At 44.9% G+C, this 19,063-nt stretch overlaps 1 protein-coding gene across 4 annotated transcripts in view; it reads right to left on the bottom strand.

The window, feature by feature from the left end:
- Window positions 1–19,063, bottom strand: part of KCNAB1 (potassium voltage-gated channel subfamily A member regulatory beta subunit 1) — a 359,350-nt gene that overhangs the window by 63,629 nt on the left and 276,658 nt on the right. For all 4 annotated transcript variants that reach the window (XM_038571281.1, XM_038571284.1, XM_038571282.1 and 1 more), the window contains exons 3-7: window positions 13,497–13,534; window positions 8,802–8,881; window positions 7,081–7,125; window positions 3,600–3,644; window positions 1,594–1,637 (exon numbers count right to left, since the gene is read on the bottom strand). In XM_038571281.1, the coding sequence (XP_038427209.1) occupies window positions 1,594–1,637; window positions 3,600–3,644; window positions 7,081–7,125; window positions 8,802–8,881; window positions 13,497–13,534 (252 nt within the window). The remainder of the gene's footprint in view (window positions 1–1,593; window positions 1,638–3,599; window positions 3,645–7,080; window positions 7,126–8,801; window positions 8,882–13,496; window positions 13,535–19,063) is intronic.

The following is a 19,063-nucleotide window of genomic DNA, read 5'->3' as shown; positions in this document are numbered from 1 at the left end:
AAGAATATATGCAGATGGCCAACAGATACATGAAAAGATGTTTAACATCATTGATCATCAAGGAAATGCAAATCAAAGCCACAATAAGATGTCACCTCACACCCATCAGAATGGCTAAAATAAAAAATGCAAGGAAAATCAAGTGTTTGTGTGGATGTGGAGCGAAAGGAACCCTTTTGCACTGTTGGTGGGAATATAAACTTGTGGAGCTACTGTGGAAGAAAAAACATATGGGGGTTCCTTGAAAAATTAAAAATAGAATTACCATGTGATCTCGTAATTCTACTCCTCGGTATTTACCCAAGAAACACAGAAACACTAATTCAAAAAGATAATACGCACCCCTATGTTTATTGCAGCATTATTTACAATAGCCAGCATATGGAAGCAAGGCAGTGTTTCTCCACAGATGAATGGATTACAAAGAGGTGATACATACATATATAATGGAATATGACTCAGCTATAAAAAAATCAGTCTCACCCTTTGCAACAACATAGATGGATCTGGAGGGTATAACACTACATGAAATAAGGTCAGTCAGAGAAAGACATGATTTCACTTATATGTGGAACTTAAGGAATAAAATGAACAAAGAAAAAAAGAGACAAATCAAAAAACAGACTCTTAAATATAGAGAACAAACTGGTGGTTACCAAATGAGAGGTAGGTGGGGGGGGGTGTAGATGAAACAGGTGAAGGGGATTAAGAGCACACTTATTGTGACAAGTTCTGAGTAATGCATGGAATTGCTGAATCGCTATACTGTACATCTGAAACTAATAAGATGCTGTATATTAATTGTATTGGAATTTTAAAAATACAAATTTAAAATAAAACTTAAGTTTTAGCATATGTCCACACAAAAACTTGTACACAGATATTCACAGCAGTATTATTCATAAGTCAAAAAATGAAAGCAACCCAAGTGTACATTACCTGATGAATGAACAAACAAGATGTGGTCTATTCATACAATGGAACTGTATTTGGCCGTAAAAGGAATGAAGTATTGATACGTATCACAACATGGATGAACATCATGCTAAGTGACAAAAGCCAGTCATAAAGTATTACATATTGTACGATCTCATTCACATAAAATTCCAGAATTAGCCAATTTATAGAGACAAACGTAGATTAGTGGTTACCTGGGCTAGGGAGAAGGTGGGAAGTGACCGCTAGTGGGTAATAGGTTTCTTTTTGAATGGATGGAAGTGTTTTAAAATTGAATTTATGATGATGACTGCACAACTCTGCAGAACCAATGAACTGTGCACTTTAAGTTGGTAAACTTATGGTATACAAATTATATCTCAATAAAGCTCTTTTTAAAATGTCTTATGGGAGTGTTTTATTAATATTAGCATAGCTGTGAGAAGAGTTTTAGAAAATTTGTCCTTTTTCTTTTGTGTTTCCAATTGTCTTCTCTATATCACCACATGCCTACACTAAAACTCAAAGACTGTGGTTGATTGTGATTCTTTTTATAGAGAATTTTCCCCCTTCCAATGGGTTTTGAACCTATTTGGTTAATATCTTTCTTGTATCAGCAGCCCACAGATGAAGATAAAATGGAAGCACTGTACCTACCTTCAATAATATGTTTTCTTGACAACCCTCTTTCCGTTTCAGCTCTAACAAGAAAAAGAAGCAAATGACTTTGAGTGGGGATGTGCTTTTTTTTTTTTTAATTGCTGTTTCAAAAGTACAGAGGAATAATCATTTTAGATCAAATTGCTAATTTTATACCCCGTTCTTGGCAAATTCTATATCACAGGTTGAGGAGAGAAGGCTGGTGAACAATGCACTGAGCCCCTTGTCTTTGGAGACCCCAGGTGATGAATTAACCATGATTCTCATCACACAATATCAATAATAACTCAGCCATACACACTCTGTCCGTACAAACTGTGACACATGGCTCAACATTTCCACCTTGCTCTTAACTAATCCCAAGCACCGCTACCCCCGCCACCCCCAAAAAAGCCTTGACATAAGTTTGTGAGCTGCTGAGAACACTGGCTTTTCTGAGAAAGGAAGCACATTTGGAAGTGCCTTTTGACTTGCAAAAGAAATTTCACAATTACTTTCTGTTAAAATGTGATAGGAGTCTTTCTTACATCAGTATCCTAAGAAGACAAACACCTAACTAGGACTTTTGTGTTCACTGACCATCCTCAAGCTCTGCAGTTAGAAGGAAACATGGTCCTTGAGTTTTAAAGTATTCATGAAGTGTTTCTTCAACATCACTACCTGTGGCAACCTCATTTTAAAACACAGTTGTTTACCATTTGCCTTTGGGGATTTTGAATCTTTTATAAAAACATTAGATAGTACGGTATGTAGGAACGCTTGGGTGGCTCAGTGGTTGAGCGCCTGCCTGCGGCCCAGGGCGTGATCCTGGAGTCCAGGGACCGAATCCCACATTGGGCTCCCTGCAGGGAGCCTGCTTCTCCCTCTGCCTGTGTCTCTGCCTCTCTGTCTCTCATGAATAAAAAAAAAAAAAAAAAAAAAAAAAAAAGATAGTACTGTAGGCAGTACTCAGCAACATAGCGCTTCTTGCAGAGTGTCTTTTTCCCTGTTTATTTCAAATGTATAGGCAAAGCTTTAAGTACCATTGCAGAAGCACCATGAATCAGAGCACAGATGACGTAAATCTACATTTCTCACAGGCACCATGTTGCTTGATTTTTATATAGCTGTTGGTAAGAATAAAAATCTAGATTCTTTCTGTCTTCATACTCACCATAAATAGGTTCAAAATAGCAATAAAACATGAGTGTGCGTGTGTGGATACATTTTGATTAGAAGATTCCCAAGGCAATGTCCTCTGTCTCCAATTTTGTTTATAACTATGCCCTCTCAATTACAGGGAGATAAATAAGGTTTTGTTTGTGGGTTCTTTTTGTATTTTTGTTATTTGTTTTGGTTAAGACTCCATGGAAATATTTATGATTTCCGTGAAAAGGTATGTGGAATAGCTAGCCGGACTTCCAAGTTGTACTGAATTCAAACACCAGTAGGCTCAAAAGAGGCCAATTTGTCCTGTGAAATTTGTTTGCATCCCACAACAGACAAAGGGCCTCTTTCATTTGCCTGCCAGTGAGTGCTATGGTAGCTTCCTGTTATTCTTCAAAAGGCGGTCCTTTTGACCAACATTTTTAACACCTTCTGCAGAAACCATCGGATACTCACATGTGGGGCCAGACAAGATATTTTTATCTTTGCATTCCATAGAAGTCTCTGAGTTTTGGCAGATTCGGACAGCCTTTCTTCCGTGATGCTATATGCTTATTTTCTTTTCCCCAAATTTGAACTCTATTTTGGAAATGGTTCTAAGTATGAGGTTGGCCTTTGAAAATCTCCACGAATTGCTTAGTGACAAGTGACCACATGCTTTACACTAATTTCTTTGGGGCATCTTGCTAAAATTGAATCCTAGGCTGCTATTTCCTTCAAAGCTGAAAAAAATAATCTTTCTCCTCAAACCAATTAATTTTAGTACACTAGACATAAAATGGTTGCCCAAAAGGATAAAAGCAGGAACTAGTAGTTGCTTCCTGTCAAGTAAGGAAAAGAAAAGGTATTTAACTTACTTTCCACCCCAGTAGAGTTTGGTTGTTATGACCAGGCTGGACCTCCTGTATGTTAGACAAACATAGAGAAATATTAAATAAATTGTTAGTTATTATAGTGAGTCATATTGGTATAGCATCAGAAAGAATTTATCGTGCCTCCTATTTAAAAAAAAAACTGGTAAAAAGATACATTTGTTAATTCGTGTCACTGAAATATTGGGGCAAAGGGAAGCTGGTGAGGGGGGACAGGAAATCTGATCCTAGATGAAGAGGCTGAAGGGGAGTGACCTTTCCCTGGAAGGGGCGGTGGAGGGCTGATTGGGGGGTGTGGCGAAGGGAGTGAGTGGTAGGCAGGGGAGGCAGGAATGGTAAATGAGAGGGTCAGTGAGTGGATTTAAAGCAGCCACTAACACTTATTTAGCATCTGACATAACGTTCATTGAGTGTGAGCTTTCTGCCAAGGACCATGGGCCCGAGTGGCTTTCCAACCGTGTGACTTTCACAGGCAGTAACTGACTGCAGGGAAATAGGGATGATAAAGCACAGTAGTCAGTGAACAGAAGCAAAATTTCTGAGTGTTTTATTAAATGGAAATGTTATTGTAGGAAAACAGGCCTAAAATTTTTAAGTCATGGTTTTAACCACTTAACTCCTAAGGGAAAGAAATATGGAAATCTTGTCAGCAAATTTATTGTCTTCTCCAAACCACACCCAAGGAAGGGCAGGAAATGGCAATCGTATCATCATGATGGAAAAGGAAACATGTCTTGAGAGCTACAGTCACAGAATTTATGATCAAGAGGCAGATATCAGTATAATTTGGTTTCTCCAGGTATGTAATTCAATTGAACTAGTCTGGGAGAAAAAAAATCATTTGGGATTCAAAGATGAAGACCAAACTTTGGGAGTATTTGAAATAAGGCAATTCTAATTCCATCAGCTGTAGAGCTGAAGCCTCGGGGCATGCAGGTATAAGAGCCTCACAAGATTAATGATAACCAATGGGGAACAAGGGTGACAATTCTGACAGCTTAGCTGCAACAAGAAAAATTTGTAGAAAATGTCAGCAATCCCAACCCGCTGAAGTTAATTCCCCGAAAAGTAATTTGAATCACTGTAATGGAAGCTCTACCGATATGTGCATCTGGAGATTACACACTGAGGAAGGGCTGATGCACTTTCCAGGTTAATCCATCAACCTCACGATACCCTGTGTAACAGCAATCTGCCACAGGGGAGCCAGGTCTCCTTTAGCAAACATTTTCACAGCTTCCACAAAAGGCTGGATGGAATATCATAAAAAATGAATGCAGTCCTCTGGATGATTCAGAGCAGCTGGGCCTTCCAATGCTGCAGATCCTATCCATATAGACTTGTATTTGCAAAGTTGGGCTTTTTGTGAGATGTGTGGGCTACATGCATGTGTACACTAACGTGTATGTTCAAATAGCCGGAGTAGCCAGCAACCTGGCCAATTATCAAGGACTGTGATGGAGGCATTTTCAGCAACTCTTGTGAGTGGGTGGAGAATGAGAATATGAGTATCTTACAGGGATACAGCACAGCTTTCAAAACACTTCTGCACACCTTATCTCACTTTATCAGCATGACACTTGGTGAGCAGTTATGCCATCCATTTTACAGGTGGGGAAATGGAGATTCAGAGAAGTTAGATAACTTGGCCTGGAAAGCACAGCAGGCAAATGGCAGTCCTGGGACCAGAAGCCAGGTATGCTAGTGGCAATTACTTGTAGAGACTTGACTCCATGCTGTGGTGTATCTGTTTAGCAGTCTTGTAGGGGCAGCTGTGCACTGATATCAATATTCTGTAGCATGGGGACAGCTTGGATTTTCATTCGTAGGACTGAAAGGCAGTTTGTAAAAGATGTATGTAAATCTGTTTTCTGGTAGGCGTATGCTCTGCAAACCATGGAGATGGTTAGATGTTCTCTGGGTGTCAGGGGGAAATGGCTCCCGCAGTGACGCTCCTCTCCTTCCTCAGGTGTCCTGTCAGCCTACACCTTGCTGCACAGTTCACTGGACTGCTGGGGGATTCATCTCCAGGGTCTCTGTTAATGGGCTGAATTGTGTCCCCTACAAAGACATGTTAAAGACCTAACCTCCAGTGCCTCAGAATGTGAGTTTATTTGGAAATAAGCTCATTAGAGATGCAATTAATTAAGATGGGGTCATACTGGAGTGGGGTGAGTCCTTAATCCAACATGACCAGCGTCCTTTTAAGAAGACACAGACACATGACGGGAGAATGCCATCTGATGGCAGAGGCAGAGGTTGAGTGTAGCTGCATGCTGAGAAATGCCCAGGATGGCCAGCAAGAACCAAAGGCCAGGAAGAGGCAAGGGAGGATTCTACTCAGAGTTTCTGAGGCAGCATGGCTCTGCCCAAACCTTGGTTTTGTACTTGTGGCCTCCAGAGCTGGGAGGGAACACATTTCTATGGTCTCAAGCCAAGTAGCTTGCAGCACTTGGTTCCAGGAGCCCTAAGAAAGTGGCGCCATCCCTACTGGGGCGGTGATGGATGGGCCAGCCTTCTGAGTGGGAACAGAGCTCCGGCAAGGTGGAGGACGGGGCGGGGATGTGAATATTTTTCCATATTTAAGGTTGAATATACTTTTCTCCTTATATCCTTACAATCCCTGGAGTGGAGGTGGAGGAGCAGGGAGAGGGAGAAAGTGGGTCACCAATCCTTATTTGGTCATATCTCCACAAGTTTCTGGGTTTCCGTTTCCACCAATACCACAGAGTTGTTTATTTGGCCAACAGCAGATCTTCCACCAGAGGGCTAGAGGGCCCCACACCTGCCCCGCGAGCTTTGTTTGCTTCTGTACTCATGTTGGGGAGGAAGCGACTGTGGTGCTTGATACGCATAGTGAAATGGAGGTTGCCACTGGCTTTGGCTCCAGCCCCTGAAGGAATGGGATGTGAGCCCCTCAAGGACAGCAGATGAAGCACTTTCTGGAATGCCCAGAAAATAGGGCTCCTGGCACATGGCAGAGGTGCTGCTAATCGTGTTCACATAGGAGAGCTTTGGGGCACCTGTCACAAGGACTTCTTTCTTCATCATTTCTTTGCACCTGGCGTTGTCAGTGAAATGAACAGTGCACGTACACACACGTGTATAGACAGCTTCCTATCAGCGGCCTGCTTTTACCAAAGCGCCACAAACGGCACCAAGAAACCCTGAAAATGCCACTTTCTTTTACGCACGACTAGCTCATGAACATCTCCTCCTTCCCTCTCAACCCCACGGTAATTCACTGCGATCAATGACTAGTCGATACTTTTTGAAGCACAAGTAATGAACTTGTTAGTATTTATTTTCAAACAACTATAAATCATCTCTTTACCAAGAATCGACTTTTTTTTTTTTTGACAGCCTTTTGTTCAGCTGTCATGCAATTTTATTTTCCCTTCTCTGGTACAAAATAATAACAGGCTTTTAAAGGCAAGTACATGATTAGGGTGAATAAATGCATTACCTCCAGCCTTTCTTCTTGATGATGCTCCCCAGAATCACTTCAGCCCTGGAAGGGAAACAGATAATGGCTTAGGATATGGTGTCCTGGAAACGCAAGAGTCAATCCAAAACCACAAGAGCCATTCCTTGTTTGAACTCTCAGTGCCTACATGTCCCGAAAATAGAAGCTGCTCTCGGCTAGTAGCACAGTTTCCGCTGTTTCTGCTTGTGCCTGCAGAATCCTGCTCCTGGAGCATTCCAGAAGCACCTGCCAAACCCTGACATGCTGGCAGGAGACCGCCTGTGGTCCTGATACTAAGAAACAACAGAGTCATTTGGCAACTTGGTGTTTTTGAACCACTGATCCCATATATAAATATCCTGCCTGGTGGAGTCCAATGGGAGTCAAGGTTTCCCTTCCGATTACTGTGGTCTTCCATTTCGACCAGGGAAGACGATGGGACTTTGCACCATTTAGACGAAGATACTGACTCCTGGGTGATCTTGCAGTATGAAAAAACCTCAAACAAAACAAACCATGTGGGGGTTTAGATGTCCCAAAGGCTAGGGTGCGGATGCAGCGGCCCACGTAGAGAACGTCCTGGGTTCTAGGACAAGGGCGGCCCCAGATGCAAGCTGGAGGGAGATGTAGACAAGCATTCTTCCCCTCCTCCCCTGCTGCCAGGGGTTGGTGGTGGAGACATGTACTGAAGACACCTCCACTCTCTTCTCCCTTCTTCCTACCTGGACCTAAAGTCAAGGAGACTAAAACTTTCTTGTAGATCCCTCCCAGTCAGACCAATGTTGTGAAAAGCAGCTGGGCCCTCCGAGGCTTTGGGAATGTGGAGATCCACGGACTTAGCACATTGTTCACCAGAGTCCTAGAGACAGGCCTGTCAGGCAGTCTGTCCGTGTGGACGACAGGTGGCCTAGGTGCTCCAGTTCTCTTCTGAGATGTGTTTGTCATGCCAGGGCACGGAGGGCATGGACCTTGAGGCCTCCCCAAGGGCACACTGCCCACATGGTCTGACCGAGCACTGAGTCCTCCTGTCTTAGGGCTCCAAACCTGCTCTCAGAAGAGCACAGGAAGGTTGAAGCTGGTGTGACTTCTCTAGCAGAAGGTCCTCTTACAGCCCTCTCTCAGCCCTCCCTGTCCTCTGAAGGGGGTCTGAAATGCCCTCCTATGAAACAGACTGAATTTCTTGGCATCTTTGAGGACCCCCTGTTTTAATCTCTGGCCTACTTGTTCTGCTAGGTGGAGGGATGAGCCTGCCAATAGGAAAAGCAGCCCCTGGTTCCCTGTAGAGAGGACCCTCCAGGTTCCCTCAGGGGGTAAGGAGCTATGAGATGTGGTTATGAAATAACAGGATGAGCTTGTGAACGACCACGCTGGAATCTGCTCGTTTACTTCCTCACTCCTATAGCCAACTCACATTTCTTGGCCTCCACTGCCACTACGCTGGTCCCAGCCACCTCTGCCCCTCGGGTATCCCAACCCATGGCCACTGTTCTCGGCCATTCTTCACACAGGGGCCAGGGGCAAGAAGGTCTGGGTGGACAGAGAGGGCCAGAGGCGGTCAATAGCCCCAGCTCTGAAGATGGGGATAGAGAACAGCAGAAAACCAGCGCCCTCAAAGCATGTGGGAAGGGCACACCCTTCTCACCACCTTCTCAGCAAACGTCCGGGCAGACTGTTGGTACCAAAAATGCCACTCGAGGGGACGCAAACAGGCACCGACTTACTTTCCAGCAGCATAGACTTCAGCAGTGTCAAAGAGATTCACTCCACTTTCGTAGGCAATTGTCATCAGCCGTTCAGCAACCTGCAAGAGGACGTGGAGGTGAGCAGAAAAGCCCAATGTTTTCCCCCCCCCGAGAAAGCAACTTTGTCTCCGGTAATCTTTTTTTTTTTTTTAAAGATTTTATTTTTTAAAATTTTATTTATTTATGATAGTCACAGAGAGAGAGAGGCAGAGACACAGGCAGAGGGAGAAGCAGGCTCCATGCACTGGGAGCCCGACATGGGATTCGATCCCGGGTCTCCAGGATTGCGCCCTGGGCCAAAGGCAGGCGCCAAACCGCTGCGCCACCCAGGGATCCCAGTCTCTGGTAATCTCTAAGAACACTGGAGACTCGCTATAACCACTCCTTGTTGTTCTCAGCTGTATCACAGAACGAAACAAAAGAAGATTCAACCGGACATATGTGGGAGCACTGTTTCCTTTCTCTCCGACGTCAACTAGGCACTGAGGGATTTCCTTCAATGCTGGGCTAGGTCAGCCCTCGGGAGCATGGCGAGGTGAGGTGGATAGAGCCTCACTTCTCACGCTGCTTGGAAGATCTGGTTTGATGACCTTCTCCACAGCATCCTAATCTCTCTGACGAGGGGGATCAGTTGTACCACTGGCGACTCCCTTTCTCTTTTTCTCCTGTCTCTAAGCCAATAGGTTCTGGCAGCTGGGTGACTCCTGACCTAAAAGTCTGTGCCTCTTTTCCTCCAGGCTTAGTGGGCTGTGCTGATGAGCCAGAGATGAGATGGAGCCATAACTGCTGTAAAATTCATGCCTCCCGTGGGCCCACAAACCCCTAGCCACCATCACAGGGCCACCTGCCAGCTGGATGGTAGAGAGGCGGCAGTGAGCTGGCTCAGGGGCATCCGGCTCCCCACTGCTCCGCCTGCAAATACATCCCCATGCTCCCCCTTAACTTCCTTTGTGCTGCCGGATGCAAGGGTGCCAGGAACACCACCACGGCCAGAAGCAGCAGCCCGAGGGCCAGCCAGAGAGGGACGGCGATCAACAGCGGGGGAGACGACATTTTCTCATTTGGCTGATGGACTTCTTGGCTAACTGAAAATTAATACAGCTCAGGAATAATTAAAATTGATTTTTCCATTACGTTTCTGAGTGTGCGCTACCGTCGCTTCATCAGCAGCATTTCCAAGACAAACTCTTCCCCTGTTGTTTTTAAAATCGGCGTATCGAGAAAACTACTAGGCTAGCAAGAGGGGAGTCCACGCTCATCCTGCAGAATACTGGCCCTCAGAATGCAATTGCTGCTTTTATGCATAATTTTATGCAATTACTGGCTACCATGATGACGTTCACCCCAAGGAGAAATTAGAAGTTAAGACAGGCGTAGTGTCTTTCCCATCACGACAGCTCCACGTTTCAGAAATTGCCGGGTTCACACCGCGTGTTCTCCGTGCGCTTGGTCGCATCGCATACGAGGGGATCGTTACCGGGGAACGTGCGTCCGGTTACCCGCAGAGGAATCGAAGGGTAGGCCGGAGAAGCCTGGGTGGAGTTGGCCTACGCGACGGCTGACACGTGCCGCAACCGTGAGATGTCAAGGCCCCAATGCGGAAGAGCGGCCGCTGACCCAGGAGGCCTGTTTTCGGGCCTTGGGCGTACCGCACGGCTTACAGGACAACGCAACTCGGGCGAGGTTCCCCGGCCGCCCCGCTATTTTCGCTTTTTCATCCTCAAAAATGAAGACGACGCGGCTCACGCCCCCGCGACAGGCCTCGGCGGAAGCGGAAGTTCCCGCTGACATCCGGGCAGGGCAGGCGGAAGTAGCGGGGGTTGACGGGAGGTCAGGTGACACCTCTGGGCCAATGAGATGCGAGGACGGACTCGCTGAGGCTTCTGGGAGCACGTGTCCTCGTTCTTCTCGCAGAGCTTCTCGAGACGTGGCAGGCGTCCCCGGGGTTGGTGCCCTGAGCAAGGCTGGCGCCTCCGTGTGGCTCCCCGCGCCCCCCCCCCCCGGGATAAGGTCGCTGTGGAAGGAGCACGGGGCCGCGGGAGCCCTGGGAGCGCAGTGGGCCACGGACGGAGTCCACCCTGGGGCCGGCTCTCCGGCTCCACTTCGCGCGGGAAGACCAAGGTGACTTTCCCGGTGCGGGTCAGGCCGGCTTGGCCCGCGTGTATTGTTGCGTGCGGTCCAGAGCGCCGTGACTATCCTACTAGGTAAGAAAACGGAAGTAAAACTCTGAAGACCAAGTGCTGGAAGAGAGCGACCTTTCTACACTTGACCACAGTTAAGAAATAGGACACGAGTGACAGCTCTCTTCTTGGTCTGGTGATGAGGCCGGATCATCCCACGGGAGGCACCTCACGGCTGGGCCTAGGGTGGTATTTGCGCCCTTCGCTGTTGGATGCGTGGCCGACTTCGCCCCGTAATGGGGACATCGCCAGCCCCCGAGGCAGTCACAGCCCGGTCATGCCGGGATTCACAGTTTGCACCCGCTGTGTGCCGAGCCCGTCGGAAGCAGAGGGAAGGCCGAAGACCTGGGAAGGTGATTTCGTCGCGATTGGCCTGCGTTTTTCCCTCGTGGAAATGCTTGCGCTCCGGTGATTGAGCTGCTGGCGGGGCTGCGGCCTCCCCGGCCTTCTCATCGCTGTGCTTCTCTCTGCAGGACCCCCCCTCCGTTCCCGGGGCAGGAGGGGAGCAGGTCACAGCTGTTCTTTAGAAGGACAGAAGCTATTTGTCTGGTGACAGCCTTACCGTGCGGCTTTTGGAATTGTAATTTTCAAATGAGGGGTTTCAAAGGCCAGCCTTGCACACTTGGCCCCGGGCAAGCTGGGCTCATTGCAGTGGAGAGTGGAGACGGTGAAGAGGAGAGCAGACATGCAAGGGGAGGTGGTGCCCTTAACAGCTGGCCCCTCTGCTCCTAAAGCAAAGGTATTTTTGTCTTTTTCTCCTGCAGCGAGCGAAACAGGTAGTAGAAGGTTGTGCGCTTGCTGGACACAGTGGATTCTTGGTTTTAGATCCCGCTCCCTGTCACCTACTTTGTATCTGACCTATGTCTGTGGCCACGGTTTTGCTGTTTGTGGACTTGCCTCTGTGCCTTCTCCATACACACTACCTGATGCCAGTCTGAGGGCCCTGTGATGACCAGCCCAGATGTTCCTGCAGAACTGGAGGACTTACTCTCCAGACTGCTAGGAAGGCTGCCATCAGATGGCCCGCAGCTGTCAGTTCCTGCTGGAAATTGCTGTTGGCTAAAGGCAGTCGCCTAGGCCAAGGCGAGACCTGCTTCCCAGGGCAGACTCTCTCCAATGACTGGTCACACAGAGGATATAAATACCCAGTCCTCTTGTCCCAATCTGGAACACTCTACATGGCCAGCTCAGCTTTGGACCTCTCCATGGGGTCAGCTGTGGTCATGGCCAAGACTGCACCATGGCCTGACTTTCTAATAACTGTTCTGTGTGCTAACTTCCAGTGTGATCTACTTTCCAAGGGATCCCCCATGTGACAAACTCTATGGTGACCTATGCCCACTATGGGGAACAGGCATTCAGACGGAGGAGAATGTGTGGATAAGACGCCTACCCCCAGGATCTAGTAAATAACACTGGTTACCTTGGGAGCTGTGGAAAAGACCCTCTGAAAAAAAAAAAAAAAGAAAAAAGACTCTCTGTTCCCGCAAGCTTCTCCCTAGGAATGGTAGTAAGAACTACCTTTATAAAGGGCTTGTTCTGGGCCAGGCACCAGGCTGAGCACTTCGTAGGCATCATCTCATTAATCTGACTTGTGATCCTGCTGAGTAGGGGCTATCACCTGCGTTTCACTGATGTGGCAACTGTTAGTAAATGTTAGTAAATCCAGTGGCAGAATGGACTGGATCCCACTGAGTGTCTCTGCTCAGACATTATATCACAGATTCCTCAGTGGTGTTGCAGGAAGATGGAGAAGGATCAGAGGGACTTGAGGACATTGTCACTGGGGAGTTATTGATGCTCAATGCCTGCATGACTCACTTATGCCATGACGATATTCCTTAAAGTCAATGATAAGAATATCACTTTGGTAAGCGCTGTTTTGAATGTATAAACAGAGACTTAGAGAACTTTTATGGTAAATAAATTCTTACAGCTGCCGTTATTGGGTGTCTGCTTCCTACCAGTCAAGGGTTATATAAATATTTCACATGTATAGCATGGTTCATCCTTTCAACAGATCTCCAAAGTTAAAGTTTATCATCCCATTTCACATCAGAGGAACTGAGGTTCAGAGAGGTTGGATCTGCTTGCTCAAGCCGAGGTGAAATCCCATTCTAAAAAGGAAAAGTCCCTGCAACCTAGGATCCAACTGATCAGTTGGTCACCCTAGGTGGAGCTAAAACACACACACACACACACACACCCGCAATGAAATCTTCTCATAAAGCGACTAAATATTAGTGCCAGATTGGTTTGTTCTCTAACAATTGGGTCTGCACATATAATAGATTGAAAGCCTCAAGGGCTATTAATAGTCTGAATGTGAAAAATTCAAGAAGCAGGATCGAACTGAAAATAATCTTTGATTCAATCTTAACCATTTCCTGTGATTAAAACATTATCCTTATAAAATGCCAGGACCCCAAGAATACTTCCACTACACAGCTTTACATTTTCTTCAATCACCAAAATGGAAGCCAAGGAAACTTACCTCATCTGAAATTTGACCTCCAAATGTCACCCATGTTCCTAGAAAAGAATAAATATTTGCACATTATTTATAATCATTTTTCTAATATTATGCACAACGAGAGGAAGCACTTTTTCTTACAGGGCTACTTCAGTAGGCTGTTCCCAAAGGTATCCAGATAAGGGGAGTGTCTAGATGAAGTTCAGCCTTTCGCCTCCCCTCAGGAAATACTCCAGTAGGAGTCTGCATCCCTCTGCAGGAAGGGATGCCTGTTTGTACTCCAAGACCTCTTATATGCTAATGGCAGCCCTGGCCTACAAAATGCTTTTCCTTCTGATAGAGGACCATGAATGATAGTGCAAGAGTACAGCACTACCAAGCCCGTTTTGGCTGCACAGGCAATTTTCCTGAAGCCACTCATTCTGAAGGTACAAGGGAAAAGGTACATGAAGCCACCATTTCTGAAAACGAAGGTAAGACCTTGTGTTAAAGAAGGGCTCTTCCGTTCTTCATCTCCAACGAGGGACTCTGTTTTGTATTCCCTATGACCTTTCACAAGGAATCCTCTCAGATGTCCATCCAGTCCCCACTTTCACCCCCTGTAAGTGACAATGAAGCACCTTCTCTGTTATAACCCACTCCTCTGGAATGGAAATCTCTGTTGGTTTGGGAGTGGATGCAAGAGCTGGAATGAGGATTGGGAAGATGGGGAGAGAGGCATAAACAACAGCCAAATATTTGCATTTGTGAAGCAGCAGGGAAGCAGACACTGGTACTTGCCATGCCATTCTACGGTCACCACCATCATTCATTCCCAAGTCGATCCATTTTTTTGTTTTTAGCCCTGATTATATGCTGGGCAAAGGCATTACTCCCGGGTGCTTGGGACAGTGAGGTAATCGACCTAGTTCTTTTCCAGGAGCTCAGTTTACAATACTACAAAGCTAGACTGAGGCAAACACAAGGCAGTAAGGGAGAGAGTGCTCTATCTAGACTGGAGGGTGATGGTACTCTAGAAAGACTTCTTGGGAGAGGTGACACTTGGGTTGAGTTGCAAAGGAGGTAACTGAATGATGAAGGAAAGAACAGGCATTCCAGGTCTGGATAGGAGCCCAAGCAAGGTAAGAGGGTGATAGGGGTCAGTGTGGGGTGACAGACGTCAGCATGTGCTGACAAGCTGTGGTGGGCCACTAAGCAGAGTAAGACAACATGATGCAGAGGTGGGGGGGGGGGGAGTGGACAGGAGCGAGAGCCGGGGCACAACAGGTGCTCGTGGCACATACAGAGGAGTGTGTTTGGAGTCATATGTTTCACGTTTTGCAACAGTCATAGCATTTATAAACACCTTACAAATGCTGACAGTACACTAAGAAATGTCTATGCAGTCATCTCTAATCAACTTAGCAAACTTATAAGGTAGTTGTGTTATCCCCACTTCCAGGTGAAGAATCTGTCAACCAGACTAGTAAGTGAAATACCCAGGATTCCCCAAACAGGCCTGGCTTCAAGAAGGCGATCCTTTTCACTACATCTCACTGCCTCGTTAGGATATTTCCAAATTAATTACGGCATTTGGATTCCATACTCCATAGAAACACGCTGATGTAATTGTACCTTTTCTCTTCTTAGTTCTCCGGAACTATAACAAAAGTAGGATACAAATTGTTTTACTGTTCCACTGACATCTCCAGAAGTTACTGATGGGCAGCCCACACTTGCAGATTTGTGTTGCCTGGCTAGAGCAATGTTGACCCTCTTGGTATTTTAATAAATTTTGACTAAGGTACATAATTTAAATAATTAGGAAATTTTTCTTTAAAGTATCTGATTCCCAGCTTCTCTTGCAACAGAAGGCTGGTGTCCCCCCCAAGGCAGACATGCCCTGAATCAGAGGGGCAGTGCTCCCTGGGGAAGGGTTTCATGCTCCCTAGTTCATGAAAGCCCACATACCTTCCTTTGCATCCCACACTGGAATCAAATAGCAGTTGTTAATTACTGCTGGATTTTTTCCTTTTTTTTTTTTTTTTACCGTAAAGTTAAGAAAAAGGTGAGTTTGTGTATCTCCTAAGAAAGAGATGAGTATCACCCCCCCCAAAAAAAAGATAGGAGTGTGCTTTTTTGGGGAGCTTGGGGAGTTGGATGGGAAGGCTATTCAAACAAAGAACATGCACAGAAAAATAACAACTTAAGGCACCATAAAAAACCAGCCATGACCAGTGTACCGGAAAGATGGGCGTTGAAGAACTTAATGGATTGAAAAAATGGTAGCGTTTGTTTTTGAATGAGAATAAAATAAACGATCTCCTGTGAAATGTAGTTCTCTATTAAAGAAAAAATTGCCCGGGCATCAAAACCTTTTTACAGACAATGCTTTTTATAAGAGTCTCTTTTGAATGCAGCAGAAATTATGTGTCCAGAGCATAAACAAGCATTTGCAAACCTTAGCTTAACCGGAAACATAACCAGAAACATCGTAGCTCAGCATGTTACAAATACGGTTGAGAACTTTCAAGATAAGTTAAATTATTGGTGGCACTTTCTGTTGCAGCAAATGAGAACACGGCTGTGAATAATTGCAGACCATTAGCTCTATTTATTTGTGATGGGGGCAGAATTTTGGTGGGGTCAGAGAGCTTTTAGACAAGGAGTCCCTGAAAGGCAAAACATCAGGAAATGGCTTACTTTGCAATGAGCACGTTTTCAAACCATGGGATGTAGAACGCACTGTTGCAAGTTCCAAGTGTTACTGCACACCAGGCTCTCAACAGAGGATAGGGTCGATGTTGGATTTGTCAAGCCACAAATCCAAGGTAGCGGTATTTGGTAGGGGCATTATACCCAAGGCCATTAGTTTCATCACTCATTAGGAATTGCTTTGGGCTAAAAAGCTGAAATGGGACAAGTAATTAGTACCACGAATTAGCTATTCTTCTGTATCTTGGAGCAAAATCAGGTCAGTGTTGGTTGATAAATTTCCTGGCTTCCTTGTGCTGTGATACTGCAGAGATTTCTTTTAACTGTTCATGTCATGAGAGGAAATACTCTTATCTCCACTTAACCACAAAGATTGGCTCAAAGTTGCAAGCTGCTTACTGATACTACAGTTCACTTACACCTTTTGAATATTTTTCTATGGGGCATTTGCAAGTTGTTTGTGCAAATGTCTCATTTGCTTCTCTCAGTCCTGGCAAAATTGGAGTCTTTGGGAAATTCATTTGGTTAGGAATAACATCATCTACTTTCTTAGGTTGAAATCAGTTTCTGGAAATGAAAATAATAGTTTGAAATTCATTCTCCCAAACAGGACCATTGAATACTGGATTTCAAACTTTATGAAAAGAAACTGCCATTATTTAGCTTACCTTTCTTAATTTTTATCTTCTTATTTTTTTAAGTAGGGTCCATGCCCAACATGGAGCCCAGTGTGGGGCTTGAACTCACAATCTAGAGATCAAGACCTGAGCTGAGATAGAGAGATGCTTAACCAACTGAGCCACCCAGCTGCCCCAGCTAATTTTTGATAGAACAAATGAAGGACTATGATTTAAAGTTATTGCACAGTAGTACCAAATGGTACCAAACACTGAATATGATAATGTTGAAAGCTGGAATTATACACACATCTTGGAGGAATCACCTTATTGGCAAGAACCATTTACAGAGATGTGATCCATGTTGGGAGAGCCTACGTTTAGGAGAAGCTTTATCCCAAAATGAATAAAGAAAACCCCCTACCTACCACCCCCGTTGAAGTATTTAATGCTATATTCCGTATACCACAGTGAAAATACTTGGAGCCTGACTGATATTTTGGTTCAGAAGAAATCAATGTCAGGCTTCTGATTTCACATCAAAGCAGTAATGAATTTGTGGAAAAAAAAAAAAACAGAAATCATTGTTAATCTTTTTCAGCTAGTTAAAAAACCTTTAATATAAAAAGAATATGGGTATCATATATACATTTACATTAAGTTACATGCCCATGCTATAGCTTAGCAAAAATAAAGAATGGTGACATTTCTGGAACCCTGTTATTCTTACGTTCTGCTTACTTTGTTCAGGTCTGCTACCTCCCTGGTCCTTCTGACATTTCCTACTTATTTATCTTACAGTTATTTGCTTACAAACTTTCACATTTTTTACTAGGGAGTAAGCTGTCTGAGGGTTAAGATTCTACTCCATTCATCTTATGTGCACAGCCCTAAAAGGTAAGTCAGTCCTTAGTGGATGGTCAACAAGTTTTCATTAAATTAGGCTGAATTGCCTTTTTGACTGTTAATCTACAAAATACTGGGAGAGTTTCCCACCAAACATGTTTATTGACTTGTAGAAACATGAGTAATGCTCGTTAACAGCTCTTCTGGTCCCTAGGTGATTGATGTGTTTCTCCCTGCCCCCAGGAACCCACCTAGCCAAACCAGCCAAACTCCCTCCCTGAGAAGTACAAGGGAAGGTCCTTCTCCCAGACTGCAAGGCCCCCAGTGAGGAGGGGGTGGGACCCTATAGGCAGAGTTCACCAGCCACCCCCAATGAAGAACTAGCGCTTATAAACAGGACCTGTACCCTTCTGAGGGTGAGAGATCAAGCAGCAGCCTTCCAGACAGGAGAACGCTGCTTGTTTGATTTTACTCTTTACTTCTCCCCTCCAGAAGATATAAAGTGGTTTATTAGTTAATAGGATTCTCAAAAACCCTCTGTGACAAGTTTCTTAATCATTTTTCTGCCTCTAATGAGAACATGCCTTCTTGAGACCTAGTATATAGTGTATGATTATTTCACTGTGAAATCTCAAATTAGTGGGGATGTTACTTAGAAGATAATTTTACTCAACTGACACTTGTTATTTCTAGCCTTTCAAAAGCAGAGTAGAAAGAGAACGTCGAATTGTTACTGTCTTCTGATAAAACTCCTTTATACACCAAGGGACATATGCTTTGAAAATCTGTTTGTATCCAATGCATAAAGCTACCATGGCATAGAAAAATGATTCAACTGTAAAAAAAGAAAACTGCTTTGCACATGCATGCCTGTGCGCACTGCGTGCACACTCACTTCCCCCTCCCCCACTATCTCAGTTACTTAGTTGCCTTGTTGGTGGTTTACAGGATGATTGCTTCTTGTTATTCAGGAGATATGTTGTTTATCATTTAATAACCTCCTTGTTTGAGTATGAAGAGATATTTAGACATTTAGATGTAATAATGTTCGTTCAAGTCAGCTACCTCACTGGCCCTTTAACATCCAGATTATCATAGTGCAGTTAATCAAAACCAGGATATTTTTTAAAAAGCAAGATATTAACATTGGTACAGTACTGTTAACTAAATTGCAGGTGCCTTCTGAATTTCAGTGTCTTTTTCTGTCCCAGCATCCTGTGCAGGATCCAACATTGCATTTAGTTGTCTCCTTAGTCTCCTTGGATCCATGACAGTTCCTGAGTCTTCCCTTGTCTTTCATGACCCTGACATTTCTGAAAAGTACTAGTCAGGTACATTGTACAATGTCCCTCAACCTAGGTTTGAACATTTTAAGGTTATAGATTTGGTGACTTTCTTTTATATATTGGAGTTTGACCTGCTTATGGTTTG

This window comes from Canis lupus, chromosome 23 (assembly GCF_011100685.1).
Source record: "Canis lupus familiaris isolate Mischka breed German Shepherd chromosome 23, alternate assembly UU_Cfam_GSD_1.0, whole genome shotgun sequence".
NCBI lineage: Eukaryota > Metazoa > Chordata > Mammalia > Carnivora > Canidae > Canis > Canis lupus.
The sequence above is the reverse complement of the archived record's forward strand: the minus strand, read 5'-3'. Positions and strand labels throughout refer to the sequence as shown.